At 47.2% G+C, this 25,375-nt stretch overlaps 2 protein-coding genes across 2 annotated transcripts in view; one reads left to right on the top strand and one right to left on the bottom strand.

The window, feature by feature from the left end:
* LOC146182358 (flavin-containing monooxygenase 5-like) overlaps window positions 1–5,843 on the bottom strand; it is a 58,483-nt gene extending 52,640 nt beyond the window's left edge. The window contains exon 1 of the mRNA XM_084577443.1: window positions 5,688–5,843. The gene's annotated coding sequence lies outside the window, so the exon portion shown is untranslated. The remainder of the gene's footprint in view (window positions 1–5,687) is intronic.
* The window catches only part of LOC146182357 (uncharacterized), a 96,384-nt gene that overhangs the window by 52,771 nt on the left and 18,238 nt on the right, over window positions 1–25,375 (top strand). Inside the window, exons 3-10 of the mRNA XM_084577449.1 lie at window positions 3,282–3,353; window positions 6,255–6,287; window positions 6,419–6,472; window positions 10,606–10,674; window positions 11,727–11,759; window positions 12,570–12,623; window positions 13,756–13,827; window positions 13,945–13,977. Of these exons, the coding sequence (XP_084433575.1) occupies window positions 3,282–3,353; window positions 6,255–6,287; window positions 6,419–6,472; window positions 10,606–10,674; window positions 11,727–11,759; window positions 12,570–12,623; window positions 13,756–13,827; window positions 13,945–13,977 (420 nt within the window). The remainder of the gene's footprint in view (window positions 1–3,281; window positions 3,354–6,254; window positions 6,288–6,418; window positions 6,473–10,605; window positions 10,675–11,726; window positions 11,760–12,569; window positions 12,624–13,755; window positions 13,828–13,944; window positions 13,978–25,375) is intronic.

The following is a 25,375-nucleotide window of genomic DNA, read 5'->3' as shown; positions in this document are numbered from 1 at the left end:
GTGTCAATAGCTGGGCGGATCTGTCCGTGATCCGGGTCATCGTCTCTTGAGGATACACGCGTGCTTTACTTTCGCTTCGCATTTTTTGCTCTGCCACGCTTATCGAATCATTGCTGTTGCTATGTTCCCGTAATTTCGTTCTCTGCCACTGTCTTGCGGCCTTACAAAGTCGACAGGCGGAAAGGAGTAAGTTCGAGATGAGGACACATCGGCTACAGGGCTGTCGGTCTACGCACGTTCATAAGCCGAGCGACAAGGCTTAGTAGCTTTACTGACTCCTCTGTCCGCCACAGGCTTCCCACGACGAGGCTCCTCAGGCTGAGTGGAATTGTGTTTGTAACCGCTACGCTCCAAATTCTTTTCTTGCTCTCGAGGCGGCGCGTCAGTGCCTCGCCGCGTCTTTGCTCTGGACAGCTCGCTGAGACGCGATCCGCTTGTTCGACCGCATCAGGCCGTCATATGTTTTGATTCTGTCTCGTAATACAGAGGTGTTGCGGTGAAAAGGGAAGTAGTGCGAAGTTTTCGTTTCCCGCTCAGGTGAAAACCTCGTCACGCACTGACCGCGATGTTGTAACGTAATAGCGCATACGGTGCGTCTTTTTAGACGAGTGCGTTGCTTCCTGGTGAGCAGTCTGGAATTTCAGGGAAGCGCGAGGGAGGCTTTGAGGAGGTGTCTGAAGGAGGTCACGTCGCGGGGTCTCGCGGGCCACCCGTATCACAGACACGCGAACGCTCGCTACCGCCTTGGGCACTTGTAACTGTACTCTTCTTTGCCTGCGTTTATCTCCCCCTGAGCAAGATGCGGCCTTTGTGAAAAATGCAAAGGCGTTTAAGTCTGCTCCTGAGCCGTAACGCCGGCCTCTCTGACACCTTTGTAAGTCTGCAACGCTGGCGATACATAACAAGCCCCCACATTATGGCCTAAGAAGAAACATTGTTGACTACCCTTTTTTAACTTAGTCGGGATATCAATGAGCCCCACATTATAACCCCTTCCCGGGGAAAAAACATTTTTTGACTGTCCATTTTTTTAACTCAGGCTGTATTTGTTAGCATATCGTATAGCGTATTCCGACCGGCGTGCCGTGACATTGTTCTGAATACCCGAAAAAACGCAAAATCAGCCGCGCCGTCTGTAAGTCAAATAAAAAATTCCAATAAAAGACGCTCTCCTGGCAGTGTAGTGCAGTGTAGTGCAGTGCGGTGCGGTGCGGTGCGGTGCGGTGCGGTGCGGTGCGGTGCGGTGCGGTGCGGTGCGGTGCGGTGCAAAGCAGTGCGGGGCAGTGTGGGGAAAGACGGGGAGAATCACCACAAAGCTGATTGCGCCCAATCCACATTATAATACTAAATATCTGAATCGACATCAATCTCTGAAAGACGCTTTTCGTTTCGCGGAGCAGGAAATCGTGATCAGGATCGTCGTTAGGAACACGCCTTTAATGAAATCGAGCTGGTAAGAAAAATGCGAGAGGCGAGGAAACGTGGGCATGGTAGCCGGAAGAAGGTATAACCCTGCACTGGGAGAGAGCGATACACTAAGAAATATATGTGAATTACCGGTACTTTTTAGAAAAAGCTCTGTTCCCGTACAAATATCTGTTTTACACCATTAACAGGAAAACATTCGCGAAAAAAATAGTAATTCCTTGTTTTGAAGCCGCAACCTAGGGGATATAACAGGGAAGAAGAAAAAAACACTGAATAACAAGCAACGAGTGGCAAAACATCTGAATACTCCAGTCCTTGAACATATTTATTTACAAACTACAATGCACCCAGGCCAATCCCCCGCCGTGGGTATGTGCCATTATGTCTCAGGTCATCATCATCATCATCATCATCATCATCATCATCATCACATCTAGGGCAGTAGATGAACTTAGGTTGGATTTGTGACACGGAGAATAGATGACTGAAGTGGTGCATTAGGAAGCTAACGGATTCGAAGGGAAAAAAAAAGCTCTACGAAAGAGGGCGGGAAGCTTTTTTGGCGATAGGATGGGACATTTTTCGGGACATGGCGGTGCCGTTGAAGGGTGGTCGCTCTACTAAGACGTGGATAAATATAAGAACACATTTCGCAAAGGACAGAGGGCAAGGGAGTGCAGACGTTCATCGACGAACAAACTTTTAGTTTTTCCGAGGACGCAACCTGTTCGAGTCAGTGGTGTCGGTAGTGTGCTCTGCCGACTCGTGGTTTGGACTGATCGGGGGCACACGTTACCGAATACTCGCTGAAGGCTTATACAAAACAGAGTTCACGTGACAAGTCGAACCGGCTCAAGTGAACTCAAAAGATAACAAAAACAGGGAGTGCGACTCCCTTATCCGCTCAAAGGGTAAGACGTGTATTGGGTGTAATATAAGGGACAGCAATTAATTTTAGGCACGCGTGCAGTGTGCGTTAACTTTGTTTGATACATGTGCACCATGTGAATAAAAACTTGTAACAAGCGCCCGCCAATACAGCTTTAGTGCAAATTGTTCATGCCCTACTAGCTTGCATACCCATGTAGCTATTCTGAAACGCCGCTTCAAGAACTGGGAAAGCATAACAAGTTGCCTGTTTGTTTGTTTGTTTGTTTGTTTGTTTGTTTGTTTGTTTGTTTGTTTGTTTGTTTGTTTGTTTGTTTTCAATCAGTCGAGCTCTATAGCGATGACCGCACTCTATAACCCTTTAGATTATTCCAGGTTTAATAAATAATATTTGCTTTGATTACCTTGCTTTGATAAAGGCGCGAACCATAAGCGCATGTGTGATACATACATATGCAATCAATTTCCGACGCCTGCAATATGGAGATCCACATTTTCATTTGCATTAGTTTTCTCTCATTATGTTTTCAGTTCATATAATCCGCTAGAAAGGGAGTACTTAATTGCATATTTCTTTAATGAAATGCATTTGTTTGCATACCGACGTCATGTGCGTTACCTGTTGTGCACTACATGTACTCCCGGTGTTTTTGAGCAATCACGCGAGAATCTGTGTCAAATCAACGACCAGTTCAAAACCACACCAGTCAAGGCCTGTGCACTGAGTGGCGAAAAGCAAGCGGTATAGACCTGTCGTGCTGAGCCGATGGGGCAAAGCATACTATTTGTCGAGGTCGCGATGTGCAGTGGGTGTTCAATCAAGACTAACTCCTTTCAGCAGTAGAGGCCACGGAAAGGAATGTTAATTCTATCCAGTAGACCTTGTTCCTTGCCTTAGAATTTATTTTTTATATACATTATCAATGTTTATCGTCTCAAAGCTGGTTTTTTTTTTATCCTTACAGAGCGACGACGTCCTGTCCTGCAAGAAATGTGTCAAGGATTACGAACTTCACTTCCCCCCTCGAAGATTAGACGTAAGTCGAGCTTCGTCAGCTGCTTCGTTAACCAGAATAGTAGTCGTGTGTCCAAGAAGGGACCTATGCATTACGGAAGTGCGCGCATGATCACTGTTGTGTTACCGTGCTTTATTGGAGAGGACGTAGTTGCATAGTTAACCACAGCTCTCGGGAGTTAGCCCCGTACAAACAAAGCAAGCGCATAATGTACGTATATTGATCGCGCCGAGTTCTTTGTGTGCTAATATTAGTTGAAGTCGTGGAACTCAATATGTCGATCTGTCCGCCATTCGCGGTAGGGTCGCTCGTATAACTACTACTAGTATTTATTTATTCCTTGCTTGTGCGTACGCGTAACGATGAGTGTTTCTATTGGTACACGATCAAGGTCCTTCCAGCCAATCAGTGTGCACTGATGTGGATCCTGCGCAGTTGCTGTCTTCCATGAACTTGGTCTATAAGGAACCTCAATACGAAAACCGGCCATGCCGAGCCGGATTTAAAAACAAAAAACAAAAACAATAATCAAATTTTACGGGGCGCACGCCGCGCACAAGAGTGCGGCATTGCGCCATTATCTTATCTGTCAGTGGTGTTAAGTTGAAGCCTGGTGTAACAGAACGTTCTAAATTTCCGTTCAGTGCGTTCTAGTTTTGCTCCTGAAGAATGTAAAAAATAAATAAAAAGGTTATTACGATAAAAAGAACACATTGAATTATTGACAACACAAATGTATAATGTGCGTATGTAAAAAGGAGGGGGAGGGGCGGGGAGGGGGGTAGCACCGTTTATACGGAACGTTGGATGGACGATTGCAGCTATGCTCTTTCCCAATTGCTCATTTTGTGTTAGAAAACGCAAGGTCATTTAGAAGGTCAAGACTCTAGCCTATATTCACAGTTACAAGGAGCTGCCAAAAGCAACTTTCTTAACGCTCCGATCCCGTTTTGAAAAGAAACATGGGTGCTCTAAAACATTAATTCAATCATTAACAAGCTCTTCGAAATTGTTCCATAAGAAAGGTAAAAAACGTTAGTGGCATTCATTGTTGGAATGAAAAGTTTCTTACCTCGTTATCTCTTTTGGACTGTCCCGCACATCCATGACTGCTCTCTCTCTTCTTTCTTTTTTATTACATTTCGTAATCAAATACATTTCCAAAGAGAAACTATTCGCTTACTGCTGCGGAGACAGCACAATAAAGCAAATAATTATCATCCCCTGTTCAATTTTTTCAAACTCAAAGACAAAAATCGAAGAAACTTCCTTGTAGCTAAGCGGCAAGGACATGACTAAAGGAGCAATCAACTGATCCCAGCAATTTCCTCGTCTAGAGACAGGAAGCCACAGCGTCAAACTCGTTTTTGCTTCATTGTATTTCCATCTTCTTGTAAAGGTGTTGCAACGTGGCATTCAAACAATTGTCATCAGTCGAACTCACTGTCATCGATAAACAGAAGTTTGAATTAAGCCATGTCGAAGCCCGGAACCAAAAACTAGACAGAATAAAATTCCGCCACATCTCTCGGAAATTTCAGTCTATTTTCTCATCACTGTTAGAGCTGCGGAAACACAATAGTCTTAACAGGACCGACAACGACCCTCAGTGCAGTCATTTATGGTTTAATAAAGAGAAAACGACTTCATTTTAAATACACTGCTAGCATGCCTAAGTTTGCATGCAGCCCACGAAGATGCCAACGACAAAAATTTCTGCTAACATGTACTGCCAAACAAACATGTCGCAGTCATGTTTCCGTACTGAATAAATAAATTACACTTAATATATTTACGTAATTTATGAAGCGACCTTTGCACTGAAGTAAAACGCCAACAATGAATAAATTCCGAATCCGGCCTATGTAAACGCACAACTCACGCTGACAACCGATGCTGCATTATGGCTGCAAATTTGAAGAAAGAAGAAAAAAAAAAAGACGACTTACTCAGTCTGGCTAAGCCAAATGATCAATCACTTTGGCTTTCACTTCTGTTTCGGTTTCTCATTAGCAACACTCATTATCTTTTCTCATTGGTATACGCATGCTCATTAACATACACTCGTAATTTGCCACATTACGGGAAAGACCACTCGACATAGATGTAAAAAAAAAAAAAAGCCCGCTTTATACGAGCCGTATATACGAATGTGCCTGCGTAAGAATGGGAGCATATGGCACGTCTGTCTCACGATCCATGAATCCCAGAGGGTTCGATTTCCCATTTCAAAATGACTGTCCAAGTCGGCAGCTCGTGCCAAAGGACAGACAGACATTGGCGAAATCGGCGAATAGGAGGTTCTATAGCGCTTTGCGCTAAAAAAATGTGTCGGCAAATTTTCTCCGAACTCACCTGATCTCGAAGCGACGAGGTCGTTCGTAACGTTCGACGGCTTAGGTTTTCTGACAGAAGCCTCGCTGTACGGCTTTTGCGGCTCTTACGGGAAACTGCTCTACAGGAGGTCTTTTCGCATCAATCAGGAACTTCGCCGCTGAACTGCCAGTTGGTAAGCTTTGCGTGCGTATTGTCGTCTGTCACTGCAACGTCTAAGCGCCGAACACGATTCAGCCCCCTGCCTAAGCATGCAAGCACATAAAAAAGCAAAAGCAAAAGAGAGATACTTGCCCGCATATAACCGCGGAGAATTATGCAGTATCGTAGGAACACCAAGCCACTTGTTAACCTGGCTAGGTGCCACTCCCGTTCGCGGGAAAGAAAACAAACATTACAGAAAAAGCGGCGAAGGAAAGTGAAATGAAAGGGTGGCACGGCATTCTCCCTTGCTCTCTCGGTAGACGCGAGGGTTTTTCAGGCTGGCGCCTTTAAAATCAACTCCGCTTCTACTCTTGCATATCCCGTGAGTCGTGTCGAGTTTTCATTCCTTGCTCATCATTTTTTTTTTCTTTTCTCGTATCCCAGGTCGTCAAGATGCGACAAGCGTGCGTGAAACCAGTGAGTCCTTTCGCCGCCTTGAGACGGTATAGGTGTTACTGCGCATATCGATAAGGTCTCATTTAAAGAGCAAGAGTTACAGTTATGTCCCTTTTATGTTTATGCTTTTTTTTTTCTTTCTTTTCGTCCAGTACACACCGAAAGAGGCGGCCGTAATCCTCTGCAACGCTTTCCACCGGCCGACGGTAAGTTTCGACCGGCGCAGCGCCTGATTTGCTCGCAAAGGACAATCAGATATAAATGAAATTAAAAGTATAACCCCCTTGCCCTCCTCTTGCCATGAGCGCAAGGTGGGTAAATAGTGGTGCTCGGAATTCTGCGCACATAAGTCCGTTTCCAGAGTGTGCAGATGCATCCGTTTCGTTAATAGCTTGTTTGCATCAATGTGCAAAACAAATGAAGTAGACAGTTACGTAGCCTTTGATTTCTATCGCAAAATTAACGACGCAGCATGTTTTCCAAACGACCTGTCCAAGGCGGGGATCAATTTTAGAATGATGAGGAATGCCGTAAGGATGTATACCTTTCAGCAATTCGCTGTGTCGTAAAGCAAGAGAAAGACGAATATGGTCTGCACGGCACGCATTCAACGTAGTACGGATCACTGAACGTTTTTCATGCCTGCAAATCATCATTCGCATCTTTTTAAGCCGTCGTCTGCAGCCACAAATGCATTTCGGTATACTCAGTGGTGAAAATCCTCCGTCCCCATTCTTGTCTTATTTTTGGAACGCGGATCAATAAGGGAAATAATATTCGTTTGAAAACACAAAAGGTAGCTATAGGCGGCAAGCTATAAGGCGCATCCTGAACAGGGCGACTGGACCTGCTGAGAGCTAAAGGCTCCGGCCTTCATTACTGTGCTCTGCTCCTCTAAGCCTGACAACTATAGTCCGTGACGTCCTCACTGATAGCATCGTTGGTCGCCAGTAATACTCTCAAATGGTTTGATATACACAGAAAAAAAAAAAACTCGTTGAAAAGCGCGCCATCAAGGTGCATTTTTCCAGCTTGCGATGATGCATATACACGCTCCATTGCCGTTTAATGATGCACGCAATAATGTTGACAGTTGCAGCTAACTTTTTCAGATACAAATGAAAGCCTATACTCTCAAATGAAGAGGCGTTTCAAAGGCTGTGCGCTATTCGCAGCGAGGGATGCTTTGCGCGCACAAAACCTTGAACAGCTTCGTGCCTGCCGACAGGTATAACGTCACATTCGACGCTACCTGGATAAACATCTGCGGAGATGCGTGACTTTTGTTCTACGCTGTATGTGCGCCATCTAGTGGCGAATCGTTCGCGGTATGCGCACGCTGCTTCAACAGCTTCAGCGCTTTACAGCACTATATCTCTGCATGAACGAAAATCCACAAGAAAGTTTCAGAAGAATACTGCAGGCTACTGTTAGCAAAGTAAGGGCCTTCGACACTATCCACAGAGGGTCAGTGAGGCGTACCCCAGGCGCCAGTGCCAGCGATGGACCTGTTTTTCACGATTGTTTTTTATTCAGGTTTCTTCGGATTCACGATGTGTAAATGAAGGAAGAGCAAGCAAAAGATGGTTCCCCACCTGACAATGGCCTGCTATAGAGCTTTCCTGAGCTATCGCGGAGTCAAGCAGACACACTTCTCCGGCGCATGATGAAGCGTCCTACGAGTCTATCGCAAAGTTACCCCCCAATAACTTCCGTCTTCGACTCTTGGAGTATTACAATACTTCCTGGGTATCTGGTGAACTCCCCACGGAATGGAAGTTGGCGGAATTGTGTCCGTTTTGAAATATTGTAAACAGACAACAAGCTACGCCTCCTTCGGGCCCATCACCCTACTGAGCTGTGTAGAGAAATTTATGGCGTGAATGATCTGTAAACTATCACTTGGTTCGCCAAAAGTCAGAATTAGTATCCTCAAGAAATGAGCAGGTTTCGCCAAAATAGGTGCGGGACTAATAATGACATCGCCCTTGGCTCATCACTTGAAGGGTACCTTCGTGCTTGGTGTATCCCGACAGCCGTTTTCAAGGCCGGTTTACTCCGTTTTTCATCATGCAGTCCTCGGAGCCTTGACCAGTCTTGGCCTCACAGAAAAGCTGCACAAGTGGATTGGACACTATTTACAAGAGCGGCAAATTTTTATGAACACTCCAAATGGTCCAGCTCTCTCTCACGCGGTGTGCCTTAGGGAGCTGTTCTCAGCCCTCTCCTGTTCAATATTGCCCTTAAACACATAACAAGAAACCTCCCGCGAGTGTACGCATAACGATTCGTGCAGATGATATCTGCATCTGGAGCGCGTCACGTCCGCGCTAAATTACCGAACAACGTATTCAGATAGTGTTACTGCATATCTCGGCGCACAGTGCCTGGCTCGCCGAGAAAAGAATGCTCACCAGAAAAGACTGCTGACATGGATTTCACAAGAACACCAATGACTCGATATCCGCTCCTCCTAGGTCGACGGTCAAGATTCCTAGATGTTATGACAGACAGCAATCTTCCTTGGCTACCTCAAATAAAAAAAAAAAAAATCTTCTCAGATGACATTGCAGTATCGCAAGTATTTAAGTACATGGTGGAATCACGGTTAGGCAGCAACTGACGATCAGTGTTTTTGATTAAAAAAGCCTGTGTTGAAGGAACCTTGCGCTACTGTCTACATGGTGCTTCAAATATTTTAAACAAGCAAGAATATTCCTGAGGTCACGCAGCAGAGCGGTGGGCTGGTATGTATTGATCTCCAAAAGGGTTCCTCTATCATCAGGAACAATATCAGAAGCAGGGCGGATCGCGCTAGATGGGACTGCAGCCCAGGAAACTATAAATGAGTGCCCATCTCCAACATGCCATCCACTTCCTACGCCGTGCCCACCTAACTCACCGTAACTCTTCCTTTGATCTCATGCTGTGCAGCTTCTCCACTTCCCTGCTATTAATCAACTATTAATCAACCACGAAAACTACTGCCTCTTAAATTTCCCTCGTGGACACTCTCGCGTCTAAAGATGAGAAAGTTTGCTCCACGCATAAATACAAGAAGCCGCATGCCACAGGAGCGCTTTTGCAAGCTACTCTCACCTACTTAACCGAAGAATACACGAAGCACGCCCATATCTTCACCGACGGTTCAACTACTCAAGAAACATCTTCCTGTGGCATTGATGTGCCCTCAACAAGCCATGTTCTTCCTTACTGGTTGGAGCGGAAGGCATCCACTTTACGACGGCTAATCTTCACGGCCTAGAATAAGCTGTTTTCTTATATACCCTGCGCCGAAACCCCGGCCGATGCCGACTCTAAATCATTACCTTTGCCGACTCTAAAGCATTTCTGCAAATTCTTTCCAACCTGCTGAAGAAACCCAAGTCATCAATTCGTATTTCTTGACACCAGGTATCTTCATTATTTGGCTATTGCCGCAAGCCACCGATAACATTTCAGTGGATACCAGTTCACTGTGACATTCTGGCCAAAGAAAACGTATGAAGCGGCCTGTAAAGTCTACCAACATCAAAGTTACATTCGAGCTTCCTTCACAAAATCTGATGCGTCCTAACTGTTTAAAAGAATTACTTGCGAAATAAAAATATCGGCTCTGGAGGTTGCCGACACACTAGCACAGCAATTTTTTTACTCAGTCGACCCGGACCCAAGATTCAGATTCCCTCCTAGAATTCCTCGCCATCTAGAAACTCGTTACCATCATCGACCTCGCCGGAACCCTGCTTTTACAAAACAAGCCTACCCCAGGAAACAGAGCCATACAATGAACGTTATATTATTTTATTTTTCTTGTGGTGGGTGGAAGATGGGTTTAAATGACATTGAACATCTCGACAAGCTCTAACTTCACCTTGCATGTTGCCCTGAGGACTTCATCACGCAGTGAACTTTGTGAGCCTATTTCTCGGACTGCATTTCATCAATTCATGTTGTAACATTACTCTACGATGCACCTAAGTATGCATTTAATGGCCACATTGTTATCTTCCCCCTTCTTTACTTCTTTTATTTTCCACACCCCTCTCATTCCGTGTTTCTCTCCCCATTTGCCTCTCTTACGCAAAGCAGCATGCCAGCGAGTTTTAAACGGCGGCTTAATTCCGTTTTTCATTAAAGCATTCCCTCTCTCTTTCTCTCTCTAGTACCGCGTTCAGTACATTTCAATCTATCAACTTGTAGCTGGCACTCACGATGCGACCAAAACAGTAACTTGGGACTGCGAAATAGGGCGAGCTGTGTTGTTGGTGAAATACAGCATGTATCTGTATTTCTTCTATTTATGTAAACACTTTTTTTTCTGTCGTTTTTCTCGCAGGAAGAGCGGGAGAAATGCATTCGCTGCGTCGAGGAATACGACCTTCCTGAGAATGCTACCAAGATCGAGGTGCGCGTCCATGGGTTATCGTTGTACATCGCCTCTGACTGCGAACACACATATTTTTGAAAGCACGCGGACAGTTTTACCGAGGTTGCTGCCTTGCCCCCTTAGGAGGGACTCGTATTCCTTCAGCAGCCATGTCGGAATTTTCAGGAATACACGTGAAAGGTTCTCTCACCGTTGTGCGTGCTGCGACGAGGACCCTCAGTTATCCTCCCATCACAGATAATAGCTTCGGCTAAACCCTAAATAAACTGTGGCAACAAATTGAGCTAGAGGTTTATCAATATATTATCGCATTTCAATAACAAAGGCGCTATGTTCGCTGAACACAGTTATTGTGGTAGCCGGAAGAGACCCAGAAATGAAATACGGTTGGCACCATTTCCGGGCATTTTTGCAAGCAACTGCGATGACGTCAAACGTGAAGTGAAGATCACGGAGGCTAGCTCACATCATCCACTTCAAAAGGTGCTCGTGAAGTCGTATTTGGACGTTAAGGAGGTTGAAGCAGTGAGAGGAAAAATTTAGATCAGAATTTATCGCCAATAAATTCTTGTCGCGCTGTCTGAAAAACATCATCACAGTCGGAAACAGCCATACAGTAAAAAATTTAGTAAAGTTGGGATTTTTGTCTCTTCACAAAAATTCGTTTTCTTATCGGGCTGTATTGGTCATATTTCACTCAATAAAAGCCTCCTAATGCTACTGTCGTTCTGATTTAAGTACTGTATTAAGGGTTTTTTTTTTTTTTTTTTTTTTCAGCTGCGTGCAAGACAGCTTCGCAAAATGAACTTAGCTACTGTTTCTTCAGCTTTTCTCATTGGCTAGTGCTCGTATTGTTCACTCGTCATTCTTAAGTACGGATTTCAGATTTAGTAAACTTTTCCTTGACTGGCCCCCAGACCAGACTGTAAGATAGCAACTTACTCACGCCGAACTAAAACGAAAAAGAAAATGGAGGAGAACCTGCGGGAAAGTTGTTGAACACAATAAAGCCAAATGTTCCAGCCTTCCTTCTTCTAAATAAGCGCCTCCATCTTTTCTGTTTCTTACAGCAACGTGAACTTGACTGGAAGTGCACACCGCATGTGAGTATAATCGTGCATTCAGACATAATAACAGCATATTCAAGTTTCCGCTCAAGACACTCTTACATCGCTCAGTTTTCCTGAGTAAAAATATATATACTTCTACCATTTATTATACCATCTACTTTTGTCGCGGCTACTGGAATACTCAAAACCAGGGTTGCGCGAATGCTCAAAATACTCGCATGGTCACCTCGGTTTCCTGAAGCTTTTGCACCTAAACACGTATACACCATGAGTGCTGCCGAGGAGAATTATCAAGTTTAAACAGTGAATATAAAATTTCAATTACTGGGGTCAAATAAGCTTTTGACGCCATTGGTGGCGAAAACTATTAGATCTGAATTGGCTCAATACCTTTTTTTGCAGCAAGCTCCAGTTATAACGAACTCACTTTTATGTCGAACAACGCCTCATTTTGGAGCTTCACGTGTTATTAAACTATACCGTGATATGACATCGGTGCTCGGACATAGGCTCTGTATATGACTTTATCGCTGTACTTGCACCACAAAACTCAGCTTCGTGCAGCTGGTAAAGGCTGATAATGTGCTTGCCTGGCGAAGTCTTTGTCATAAGCCTAAGCGTAGGCCACAACATCAATTGAAAATTATTTACATGTGATGAGGTTGACGCTTAGTCTTGTTTCGCTAAGTTGCTCGGTTTTTGTCGCGGCTTAGTAGCAACTGAACAGGGGCAATGAAAAAAAAATGAAAATGAGTTGTGAAAAATTGAAAGACAGGTAGAATAATAAAATGTTAAAATAATAAAAGAATGTTTGCAAGGTATTAAATTCCGTTTTTGTTTCAGCAAGCCCCAGCCACTCTGCTACTCACCGAGTGCCGCTTCCGCTATGCAAAAACTGTAAGCTCGATTCCGTCAGTAGCCGCATGCATGTTTTTATATAGGCCACATTAGGATGTTCTTATTTGACATTTATTGGACTCGAATGAAACACAGTATTTAACCAAATTAAGCGAACTCACTGGAACTGCAACCTCATCCTTAGGAAGCCGACCTTGTTTTTGAAGTACAGCTTGTCATTCCGCCTTCTCGTAGAGTTAGCACAGTGAACATTCAAAATGATTAGAACTTAATATTGTCCCCTTGAAGGCAAAAACTCTCCGCCGTGTGTCTGCGCAGCGCTCTGTGAATTGTATGAAATATGACACATAAACAACCACCATGCGCCAAACGCATGTGAGTGCGAGCGCGCGCGCGCGCGCGCGCGCGTGTGTGTGTGTGTGTGTGTGTGTGTGTGTGTGTGTGTGTGTGTGTGTGTGTGTGTGTGTGTGTGTGTGTGTGTGTGTGTGTGTGTGTGTGTGTGTGTGTGTGTGTGTGTGTGTGTGTGTGTGTGTGTGTGTGTGTGTGTGTGCGCGCGCGCGTGCGAGCGAGCTAGTGAGTGAGTGAGTGAGTGAGTGAGTGAGTGAGTGAGTGAGTGAGTGAATGAGTGAGTGAGTGAGTGAGTGAGTGAGTGAGCGAGTGAGTGAGTGAGTGAGTGAGTGAGTGAGTGAGTGAGCGAGCGAGTGAGTGAGTGAGTGAGTGAGTGAGTGAGTGAGTGAGTGAGTGAGTGAGTGAGTGAGTGAGTGATGAGTGTGTGAGTGAGTGAGTGAGTGAGAGTGAGCAAGTATGTGTGTGTGTGTGTGTGTTCGTCTAAAAATGATAAAATGAAAGACTCGCACATAATTTCTTGGGTGTAATGAATTAATCGAATATAAAAAACTGTATGCAATAAAATATTGGGGTGCAACACAAATATAGCGAAGGACACGGATATAGGCGTAATTGTAAAGGCGTATGCTTTCGAATTATCTCCACATCGATCTAATTTATCACCCCTAATTTTTTTCTTTGGTGCTCTACCTATAGAATAATAGTCCCTCGTTGGCATGACATAGGAAACGTACTTGCGATTTCAAGCATTTTTATCTGCAAATGATGGTATATTTCTGCCATTCTGCTGTGGTGTGGATTCTCGCGAGCTTCTCTTCCACAGCCCGGGAACCTGACCGAGTGCGAGAGGTGCGTCAACGCAACAAACATCGCTGAGAACGCCACGTTTGCCGAGGTGAGCTAAACATAGCTGCGCTCGCAAATAGTATTGTGCCACGCACGTGATGCTTCCGCGTATTATTTACTTTCTCTATTTTTAATTGGCTTGTTTCTTCTATTTTTATGATTTTAGTACAAGCAAGTGGAAGCAAAGTGCATGCCCAGGGTAAGTGCCTTCGCCCTGTATCTGCATTTTACATTTTCTATTCCCCATTCTAGAGGACAAACTCGAGTCAAAGGGATGTTGGGGACGCGGTGAAATTGTGTTTGTGTCGATATAGATTACAGACTTAAGTGATTCACCTAACGGAAAAGAAGCCTTTATGATTAAAAAGACGATGTTCAAAAATGAAATGCATGTGGCGCCACCGCCGACCGACTTCGCAAGTTAGCTGTGTTCACCCATGCATCTAGTTTATTTTCGAATCTCGGAAGCTAGGCTGCGTTGCCAATCATATAGCTGGTGATCACAGAATCCATTTCGGTGTAGGCGTCACTTGTTCGAATCGAATGAAGTGAATGTTTCTTCTTTAATGATCGGAATGTGGAAGTCATGGCTGCTGGTCTAGGACAGGGCGAATGGGATATGCAAGAGGCCGTCTGTACAGCAGTGCACGCAGTCAGGCGGTAACGATCTTTGCTCCAAACATCTCTATCAATGTGCAATTGAGAGGCAAATAAGGTATTAGTATCATCATGCGTATGCTTTAGTAAAGGGTAGTGGAACAAAACTATTCTCTACAAGCCCTAAACCTGTAAGCGTATAAGGTTTGGTTTAACGAAGGCAATGTTAAATTACGATACAACAGAGGCCTGAATTAGAGTCGGCTAGTCAAGAAGCCTCTCTTTTTCGCCGTAACCATGTTCTGCGTTTTGGTTTTCACTTTTCTGAAAGACATGAAGAAAGGCTGAGACGGATAACTAATATATGAATCTGATGCGTTCGCTTATCGGGCTAACCGGCCTACACTATAGCGAGACTTGAATAATAACTACAGCAAAGGAACATGGTCATATGATATGACCAACTAGCCCAAGAACTTGCTTTACTCAAGCATAGGAAGACGTAAGTGCGCCATCTGACGCGAATATTTTCTTTCTGGTTCATCTCTTGGTCTACGTGCGTGTCTGAACTTTGGCAGCTTTTAGTTAGGTCCAACTTTCACAGCACCTAGCAGCCTCCTGGGTTGTTTTCTTCGTGCCTTGTAAATTAAGTTGTTGTTGTCACCGTAGGAAGAAGGAAAAGAAAATGCACAGGCCTGCTACTGACTCTGTAGCTGAGCCATCTCCCCGGTCTCGTGCGGACAGAAGAGAAAATAGAGAAGAAAGAAAAGGAAGATGGAGAGAAAGACGCGCGCCGCAACAACAGCCGTCGTCCACCACCGAAGCAGTGGCGGGTGCAATGACGGCCTACAACAGATAAAATTCGGTGGCAGGCTAGCCCCCGCCGCAAGCGGCGGTGACCTACCTGTCCCAGCCCCATCAGGGCTAGGATTGGCCGCCCTTCACCATACCCTTTGTAAATTAAGTCGCAGTGTTCGTCCGCGACAGGAACTAGTCCGTTGTTAGGACTCTTCTGGTTACTCATATGAAAAGCTTATAGTCAGATCAAATTAAAAGCACAAAAATTTTGACGCCTTTGGCTTGTTTGGTATCGTCAATGTTAAAAATCGATCCTGTTTACTGTTCACCGAAGTACTACACAAAACTTGTACCACTGTCCATAGTTAGCAACCGCTGTTTTCTTTTTTAATTTTTGCCAATGCATAATGATTTCCCGTTTGTAGATGTATGGTTCGCCTAGTATGCCAATGGAATAGTGTCTTTTCTCGTTTAACGGCTCAAAACACCGTTGCGTGTTACGAGGCACACCGCACCTAGTAATGTGCGAGTTAATTTCGAACACGCCGCTTTCTTCGAAACCTGTGTCGAATTCTAAGTTTCGTGGAGAAGACAAAGTAAAATAAAAAAAAAGTATATTCGATAGCTGCTTCCAAACCGACCGTTTTCTATTTTTCGTTCGTATTAATTTAGGCCGCATTTGCGTTTGACTTTGGTTTAAACAGCGCGACAAAAACGAAAGGAAATGGCACATATCCTCTCCTTTCGTCCTTGTCCTAGTCGGCACACGACATGGAAGACTTCCTCCGTAGCATACGACAAGCGCTTGTTGTATGTCTTCTCCTTTTGAACTTGTCTCTGTCGCGCTATTCACCACCCATCGCACCGAGGAGGAGGGATCCACATCTAGTTACATTATTCAAGGTTTGCCTCGGTGCAGAAGCACTGTGCCCTTACGTAACAGCAGAAACAGCGAGGCTGCTGTAAGCGCCCCATTTTCTTTTCTTTTCACGTTCTTCCGGGTTTTGCGCTCTGCCGACGACTACACCGCTTTCGCAAGCGTCTCGAACTTATCAACACTTGAGCAACTCACCCGGTTTGCAAACGCATAACTATGAGAGATAGTGCGCCCTTGGTTAGCGAGACATGGAAGGGCCATCTTATCTTAGTAAAGAACCGAACGGCTGCGCATAAAGCGATGCTTGCGACCTTGGGAGGTGGTGATTCATGGTTTTCCCGGTAAAAAAGGACGAAGATGAGATGGAAAACGAGTGAGCGTGGACAAGACGCCACTTGAATGCGTGGCACGCATGAAAAACCACGCATCCTTTCCAAATCAATCTAATTCGCTATTCTTGCTGTGTAGGCGAGGCGCTTTTCGAACTGTACACGCTACAGTGCATCAATGTCTCAAGACATTTTAAAATGGCAATTTGCTCTGAAGCAGATCACAATGCAACCTAAACGGTAAGCATCGCATGGAAGGAGGTTGTAAATTATTTGTTGTACCGTAGTGGTTGGTCGAGCGAGAAAAGTAAGATTGACAATATATATATATATATATATATTGGTCGAGCGAGAAAAGTAAGATTGACAATATATATATATATATATATATATATATATATATATATATATATATATATATATATATATATATATATATATATATATATATATATATTGTCAATCTTACTTTTCTCGCTCGACCAATATATATATATATATATATATATTGTCAATCTTACTTTTCTCGCTCGACCAACCACTACGGTACAACAAATAATTTACAACCTCCTTCCATGCGATGCTTACCGTTTAGGTTGCATTGTGATCTGCTTCTGCTTCAGAGCAAATTGCCAATATATATATATATATTGTACTGTGATAGTCATCGCCATCGACATGCACCTGTGCGTTGTGCGACGAAGAAGAAGTACGCTGGGCTCGCCGTTGCAAGGTCCTGTCCTCACAGCTCTCCATCTGAGCGTCAATAAACGCCCTATTACAATTGGTGGAGGTGCCGGAAACGATCCCACCCAAACTGGAACTGCGAAGCCGTACACTACCCTCTACGACCGCCATGCAAGACACTTCGACGCTGCCGGCCGTTCCACCCACGATCATGTGTGCTGGCGTCGTGCGCCAGCGTGACCCTTGCCTGTTCAGCGGCACGGCCGATCAAGATGTCGACGACTGGCTGTCATCCTATGAAAGAGTAAGCACCTACAACAAGTGGGATGACTCATACAAGCTCAGTAACGTCATATTCTATCTGACGGACGTGGCGAACCTCTGGTTTCGCAACCATGAGGCTGACCTGTCATCTTGGTCGACATTTAAAAAGAATTTCGCGGAAGTGTTCGGCCGCCCGGCAGTGCGTAAGCTTCGTGCCGAACAACGTTTACACGATCGTGTTCAGCGCGCTGATGAGACCTTTACCAGCTACATAGGAGACGTCGTTGATCTCTGCAAACGAGTCGACCCGGCCATGCCGGAAGCAAACAAAATCCGCTACATCCTCGAGGGCATTTCTGAGGACGCCTTCCAGATGCTGGTAGCGAAAGATCCCACCAGCGTTAGTGAACTCGTGAAGCTTTGCCAGAGCTACGACGAGCTCCGCAAGCGGCGCGCTTCTAGGCGCCGCTCCAGTGTGTGCGACGAAGGCGTATCCGCATTAGCCCTGGGTGGTTCGCCAACTTCTGAAGGGAGCCCGCTGAATCAAAAGATCAAAGATTTTATTCGTGAAGAGGTCGCACGTCAAATCTCACTCCTTCCCCATTTTCAAGACTCGGGCCGCCTCGTTCCTGAACTGGCTCCATCTTTGGCCCCTGCTATACGCCGTGTCGTGCAAGAACACGTCGCTGATGCCTTGCCGTCCAACCCCGTGGTGCCGCCTGTGACGGCACCTCTCACGTATGCCCAAGTAACGGCTAGGCCACCACCTTCGCCCACGTCTGGCTCCTGTGTGCAGGTCCCTGCCTACCGTTCACCGCCGCATGCTGAGCCTTCGTTTCAAGCCCCACCCTCAAGGTTCCGCCCACATCCTATGAAACCTTGGCGTACTACGGACAACCTTCCGATTTGCTATGCCTGCGGTCGGCCGGGCCATGTTGCGCGCCTTTGTCGCCAGCGCCTCCAACCTTCACAGCCTGACATTCGATTTTACCCGTACGATACCGACTCACGCTCGCAAATGATTCCGCCCGGTTCTCAATTTGTCCCACAAGATCGCCAAACCTATACCACTCGTCGATCACATTCTCCTCGGCGCCGATCGCTTTCTCCAATGCTGCGACGTTCTACCAGCACCGTTGAGGGAAACTAACAGTCGCAGTTCCGGGGGCAAGAACTGCGCTTGTTTCGAATTCCTCAAGTCCTCCATGCCGTCCCGCTAATGTTATCAAAGTTTCTGTAGAAGGCGCCACAGTTCTCGCTCTCGTCGATACCGGTGCAGCCGTCTCCGTCATCAGTGAAGCGCTCTGCCGTCGAATTCGCAAAGTGACCACTCCGATTTCCGACTTTTCGCTCCGCACCGCCTCATCACAGCACATTCAACCCTCCGCATCTTGCACAGCCCGTGTGCTCATTCAAGACGTCTTGTACCCATCGAGTTTATTGTTCTGCCGAACTGCTCGCATGATATCATCCTCGGATACGATTTTCTATCGACTCATCAAGCCGTTATTGACTGTGCTCGTGCACAAATTGCCTTCGCCCCCCTCTGTGATGCCCCCTTCTGTGATACCCCTCCCCGCACTGCAAAACTTCTCGTCGCCCATGACACCGACATTCCTCCGTTCTCTGCTGCCCTCGTACCACTGTCTTGTGAGTGGGTAACTCCTTTGACTGCGATTTTTACACCTTCCGAAGCCACCTCCCGTCATCCCTGCCTCCTTTTTCCGTTCGCTGTTCTCGAAATTCAAGACGGCAAGAGTGCACTTTACGCCTCGAACCCATTTTCTTGCCCAGCAGTCCTGCTCCGTAACGAATGCATTGGACGTCTTGAAGAGCTTGATCCCAGTCATATCACCACTCTTGCTGACTCAACCCCCTCCTTCGACGTTAGTCTGTGCTCTTGCGATGTTGCGACCGCTTCAACGCCCTCCGACGTTTTCCAACATGCTATTGATGCTGATCTTCCACTTGCGCAACGTGATCAACTTGTCGCCCTCTTGCAGAACTTCGCTTCTTCATTCGACTTTCCTCAAACTGACTTGGGCCGCACGTCTGTCGTAGAGCACACCATCGACACCGGTAAAACTGCACCTTTGCGCCAGCGCCCCTATCGCGTGTCGGCTTCGGAGCGCCAAGTAATTGCTGATCATGTGGACGACATGCTCCGTCGGGGTGTCATTCGGCCATCCCACAGTCCCTGGGCGTCTCCAGTTGTGTTGGTACCTAAGAAAGATGGCTCCTTCCGGTTTTGTGTCGACTACCGCCGGCTCAACAAGATCACGCGCAAGGACGTCTATCCTCTGCCACGCATCGATGACGCACTAGACTGCTTGCAGGGCGCCGAGTTTTTCTCCTCGTTGGATTTACGATATGGCTACTGGCAGGTGCCAATGGCTGACGCTGACCGCTCTAAAACTGCCTTCATCACACCAGATGGATTATATGAATTCAACGTCATGCCCTTTGGGCTTTGCAACGCCCCGGCCACATTTGAACGCCTCATGGACACTGTGCTTCGTGGATTCAAGTGGCGAACCTGTCTTTGCTATCTCGATGATATCGTAGTCTTTTCTACCGATTTTCAATCCCACCTGCTCCGACTGAAGGACGTTCTCACTTGTCTCGCTACCGCCGGCCTCCAACTGAATCTGAAGAAGTGCCGCTTTGCTGCTCGCCGACTAACAATTCTAGGTCATGTCGTTTCTAAGGATGGCATTCTTCCCGATCCCACCAAACTTCGTGCAGTTGCCGAATTCCCACGCCCAAAATCACTGAAGCAGCTACGAAGTTTCATTGGCCTATGCTCCTACTTTCGCCGCTTCATCTTAAATTTCGCCTCTATTATTGCTCCTCTCATCCAGCTCCTCTCCGGTAGCTCCGACCTCTCCGCATGGACACCTGCTTGTGATGACGCCTTCAACACTTTACGCCGTCTTTTGGTTTCGCCTCCCATCCTCCGCCACTTCGACCCGAATGCGCCAACTGAGATTCACACTGACGCTAGCGGTATTGGGATAGGCGCCGTTCTCACCCAACGCAAACCTGGTATCCGAGGCTATGTGGTGGCGTACGCAAGCCGCACCTTGACCAAGGCAGAGTCCAATTATTCTGTTACGGAAAGAGAATGCTTGGCCATTATTTGGGCCATCGGCAAATTCCGTCCGTATGTCTATGGGCGACCATTTTATGTGGTCACTGATCATCACGCTCTGTGCTGGCTGGCGTCCCTCAAGGACCCATCCGGCCGCCTTGCTCGCTGGGCTCTTCGCCTCCAAGAGTATGACATTCGTGTCATATATCGCTCAGGCCTCAAGCATACTGACGCGGACGCTCTTTCGCGCTCACCGCTGCCTCCCTCTTCGTTGCCTGATGAGATCTGCGCCTACGATTTGTCTTCGCTTGCCACTATTGACATGGCCACGGAACAGCGGCGCGACCCGTGGATATCTACACTTCTGGACTTTCTTTCAAGTCACTCTCCAGGTCGTCTGTCTCGGGCGCTTGCCCGCCAAGCTCACCATTTTTCAATTCGTGACGGGCTGCTCTATCGCCGCAATTATCTTCACGACGGAAGGAAGTGGCTTTTAGTCATCCCCCGTCATCTCCGCGCCGAAATTTGTGCTGCTTTCCATACTGATCCCCAGTGCGCCCACGGCGGAGTGTTGAAAACCTACACGCGCTTGCGTCTACGCTTCTTCTGGCGTGGAATGTACCGCTTTGTCCGCCATTTTGTCCGCTCCCGCCAGTCTTGCCAACGCCGAAAAACTCCTCCCAAGTCCTCTGCTTCGTTGCAGCCGTTGCCCTGTCCTGCCCGTCCGTTTGATCGTGTCGGCATAGATCCATACGGTCCCCTTCCTACAACTTCAGCTGGCAACCGCTGGATTATCGTGGCAGTGGATCATCTAACCCGCTACACTGAGACATCATCATTGCCCTCTGCTTCCGCACGCGACGTGGCTGCCTTTATTCTGAAAAACCTGGTTCTTCGCCATGGTGCCCCTCGCGAGCTGCTCAGTGACCGCGGACGCGTTTTCTTATCAGACGCTCTTGAGGCTCTCCTGAAAGAATGCCGCATCATACACCGCACCGCTACCTCGTACCACCCTCAGACGAATGGACTGACAGAACGTTTTAACCGCACTCTCGGTGACATGCTGGCTATGTACGTGAACACCGACCATTCCAATTGGGACCAAGTTCTACCGTTTGTTACTTACGCATATAACACCGCGACACAGGCCACTACTGGATTCTCTCCATTCTTTCTCCTTTACGGGCGCGAGCCACCCTGTACCATGGACACACTTTTTCCCTACCGCCCTGACGTTTCCGAATCTTCCCCGCTATCCGATGCCGTCACGTACGCAGAAGAATGCCGTCAGCTCGCCCGCTCTCTCACAACAGAAAATCAGTGGCAACAAAAATACCTCCGTGATACCGGCGAAGCTTCGCCATATCTCCCGGACACACTGGTGTGGCTCTGGGTGCCTTCCACAACCCCTGGCCTTTCAAAGAAGTTTCTTGCTCGCTACCACGGGCCATATAGGGTCCTCCAGCAAACATCTGCAGTCAACTACGTAGTTGAGCCCGTCACGCCCTCTGCGGACTTGCGTCGCCGTGGTCGTGAAACAGTTCACGTGAACCGATTGAAGCCATTCTATGACCCCGCTGTGCTTTCCGCGCCATAAGTCGCCAGGATGGCTCCTTTTTTTACCCGGGGGGAAAATGTACTGTGATAGTCATCGCCATCGACATGCACCTGTGCGTTGTGCGACGAAGAAGTACGCTGGGCTCGCCGTTGCAAGGTCCTGTCCTCACAGCTCTCCATCTGAGCGTCAATAAACGCCCTATTACAATATATATATATATATATATATATATATATATATATATATATATATATATATATATATATATATATATATATATATATATATATTTTTTTTTTTTTTGTGGGCACAGAAAGCAATTTTCACTTCGCAAGCGTTTGAAACTACTTAGACAACATACCGATATTGATTGATTGAATGTCCTTTATTGAATGGGAAGGCTCATGGCCATGGATGGGGATAAAGGGGAGTAGACATAATCTTCATTGTTTATTTAGGTCGTCACTCGAATCACATTGCTCTAACCAGGCCACTAAGCGAGCCATACTTGGCAAATATCATCTGTGTGTTTGCATCAGTTTCTAGAAGGGAACGGTAGTTCAGGCGGTAGGGTTCGATCTCGGGGCGTCCAGTAGAAAAAGCAGGGCATTCCCAAAGTAAATGAGATATGCCGCCGCAGGTTAGAGTCGTACAGTGGGGGCACGTAATCATTTTCTCTTTATACTGACGCCAGCGGGCCATAATATGTGGCGTGTAAGCCGCATGGGCGATGAGCTTATTCAAAAAGACTTCTTGACTTCGGGTGAGGTGGGTTCTTCTCGTAAAAGGTGGGTCTGGTGTGGCCACCTGCATGCGATGCTGACTGAGGCTACGAAGACTGGTCCGAGTATAGTGCATAAGGGCAAGAGAAGGGGTGAGTTGCCCGCCCAAGGTCGAATAAGGATGAAGCAAGGGGGGTGGGGAAGTAAATGTGGACATCCCACCTGCCAAGGCAGCCGCGGCGTGTGCCGCCGCATTGCCCCCTGATTCGTCCGAGTGACCTGGGGTCCAGTGAATAGCGACAGTTCTGGTCGCGAGTTGGTGGCGTTTAAGGAGGCGCTGTATAGCCGTAGCTGTTGCATCTTGTGAACCCGGAGTAGCGATTTCCTTGTAAGCTTCAAAGGAATCAGTAAGAATACGTAGTGACCCAGTTCCGGTGCAAGGCACTCCTGACAAGGCTCCCCAAATCGCGAGGAGTTCAGCGTGAAGAGGGGTACCCTGAGGTAGATGGCAGGCATAAACGCCTGAAAGGGAAGGGTTGTCATCGCATACCCAGGCCATAGATGCGAATTCGCTTGTAATGGATGCGTCGGTGTATATGTCAGTCGTATCGGGGATTCGCTCTTGTCGGTGATGGGCAGCTAGGAGCTCCCGGGGAATGACAAAATCGCGGTTTATAGGTCGGCGATGGACGCGTGTGACTACTGGCATCTCCCAAGGGGGAAGTGATGCATATAGGGCTGGTGTTTTGTCGTTACGCTGTTCATCCCAGGCCAGCAGGCGACGCCCCTGGACAGTGTTCTCTAGACGTATTCGATGACGCGTCTGTGACTCGGTAACGATGGTAGTGAGCGGTGGAAGAGCGGCCAAACGCTCAAGTTCGGCTATAGGAGTGTGCTTAGGTAGACCGGTAATAGTGCGCAGTGTAGCGCGATGAAGGCGTTCGACCTTAGCGAAGTCAGTCTTCGACAGTTGGAGGACCGGTGTACCATAGAGGATTTTTCCGACCGCCGCTGCTCTGGCCATCGCACGGCAGGCATGCTGCCGCGCACCGCCATGCCGGTTGGACAGGCGACGAATAGTATGTAGCAGTGCTGGCCAAAGGCGTTGTAACTGACGAACCCATTTCTGGGGGCTTTTGCAGCTTGATATGGGCAGGCCAAGAATGCGGATTTGCCCATTTGAGGAGGTGATGGTGTTGCCTCCGATGTGAAGATGGATCTGCATACTGGGGTTGGTTTTATGTTTTCCGTCGATACTAATCAATTCTGTTTTATGTGGTGCGAGTTCGAGGCCAATTTTGGTTAGTGTATCTTCAAGACAAAGAAGGGCCGCCTGAAGTTCAGTCTCCATAGAATATTTGTCTACGTAATCCGCTGCCTCAGTCCAGACGGTAATATCATCGGCATATATAGCGAATCTTGCGCTTGTGCTGATTTCCAGATTCTCGGCGACGCGTGTCATGGCCAAGTTGAACAATATGGGTCCGAGAATGGAGCCCTGAGGTACACCCCTATCCAAGTAATAGGTTTTGGGCACCCATCCCGGAGCTTTGCCATGTAGCTGAATGGGTCTAGATGTCAAAAAATTGCGGATCCAGATTTGGGCACGATTACTAGGAAAGCGTTTGGCGAGTTCCTCCAGGATAACCTCATGGCGAACATTGTCAAAAGCTTTGTGTATATCGACAGCCAGGAGATAGTCAGGTAGCGTTTTACGATGAGCTCTATTCAGAACTCTTCGCAAAAGCCAAAGGCAGTCATGCGTTCCAAGGTTAGGGCGGAAGCCGGCTTGAGCTGGATGAAATCCAGGACTGACGTATTCAATGTAGTGACTAATCCGGGTATGCAGCAGGCGCTCGATGAGTTTACAGAGATGTGAAGTCAGTGCAATTGGACGCAAATTACTAGGAAGTCGAGGGTTTTTGCCAGGTTTAGGGATAGGAAGAATAAGAGAAAGCTTGAGGTTATCCGGTACCGTTCCGGTCTCCCAGTAAGAATTAATGATGTCGAGAAGGGCATCCTGGGCTGCCGAGTCGAGATTGCTAAGCTCCTGCCAACTAACTCGGTCGTGCCCGGGTGTGGCGCGAGCTCGGCCTCTTCCGAGGGCTGCTTGCAGTTCTCCCTTTGAGAATGGGCGATCCAGGTCTGGATCAGGGTTTCTGACTGGGAAAATGGAAACTGCTGGTGGAGGCATTAGGCTGGCGTGTGGGAAAAAGGTGCGTATAACTTCATCTTCAACATCAGCCGGGTTGCCATTGAGAAGGAGATCAGCGAGAGGTGGTGCCCCGCGTGCCTTGCCATTTAGGCCACGAAAGATGCGCCAAAGTTGTGATAGGCCCGGTACTTGTCCAAGACGGTCGCATGTAGAGTGCCAAGCCTCACTTTGCAGGTGAAGCTGGTATGCCCGGATAAGCTTGAATTGTCGTCGAAGAAGCACGAGATCTTTGTGACGTTTTCCGCGTGTCCGAAAACGTTGCGTGAGGTGATCTGCGCGACGCCAAAGGTTAGCCAGGTGAGCATCCATGCCAACTGTGGAATCGTCACAGGGGATATATTCGAGAGCTTGAGTGCGGGCATCTCGGAGTACAGACAGAAAGGAGTCAATATCCGAGAAGGGGGTCGTAGTATTAGCACGAAACTTGTCCCAGTTGAAAAACGAACGTGTTGTCCGAAC

Source organism: Amblyomma maculatum, chromosome 8 (genome assembly GCF_055883805.1).
Source record: "Amblyomma maculatum isolate TAMU_Amacu chromosome 8, ASM5588380v1, whole genome shotgun sequence".
Lineage (NCBI taxonomy): Eukaryota > Metazoa > Arthropoda > Arachnida > Ixodida > Ixodidae > Amblyomma > Amblyomma maculatum.
The sequence above is the reverse complement of the archived record's forward strand: the minus strand, read 5'-3'. Positions and strand labels throughout refer to the sequence as shown.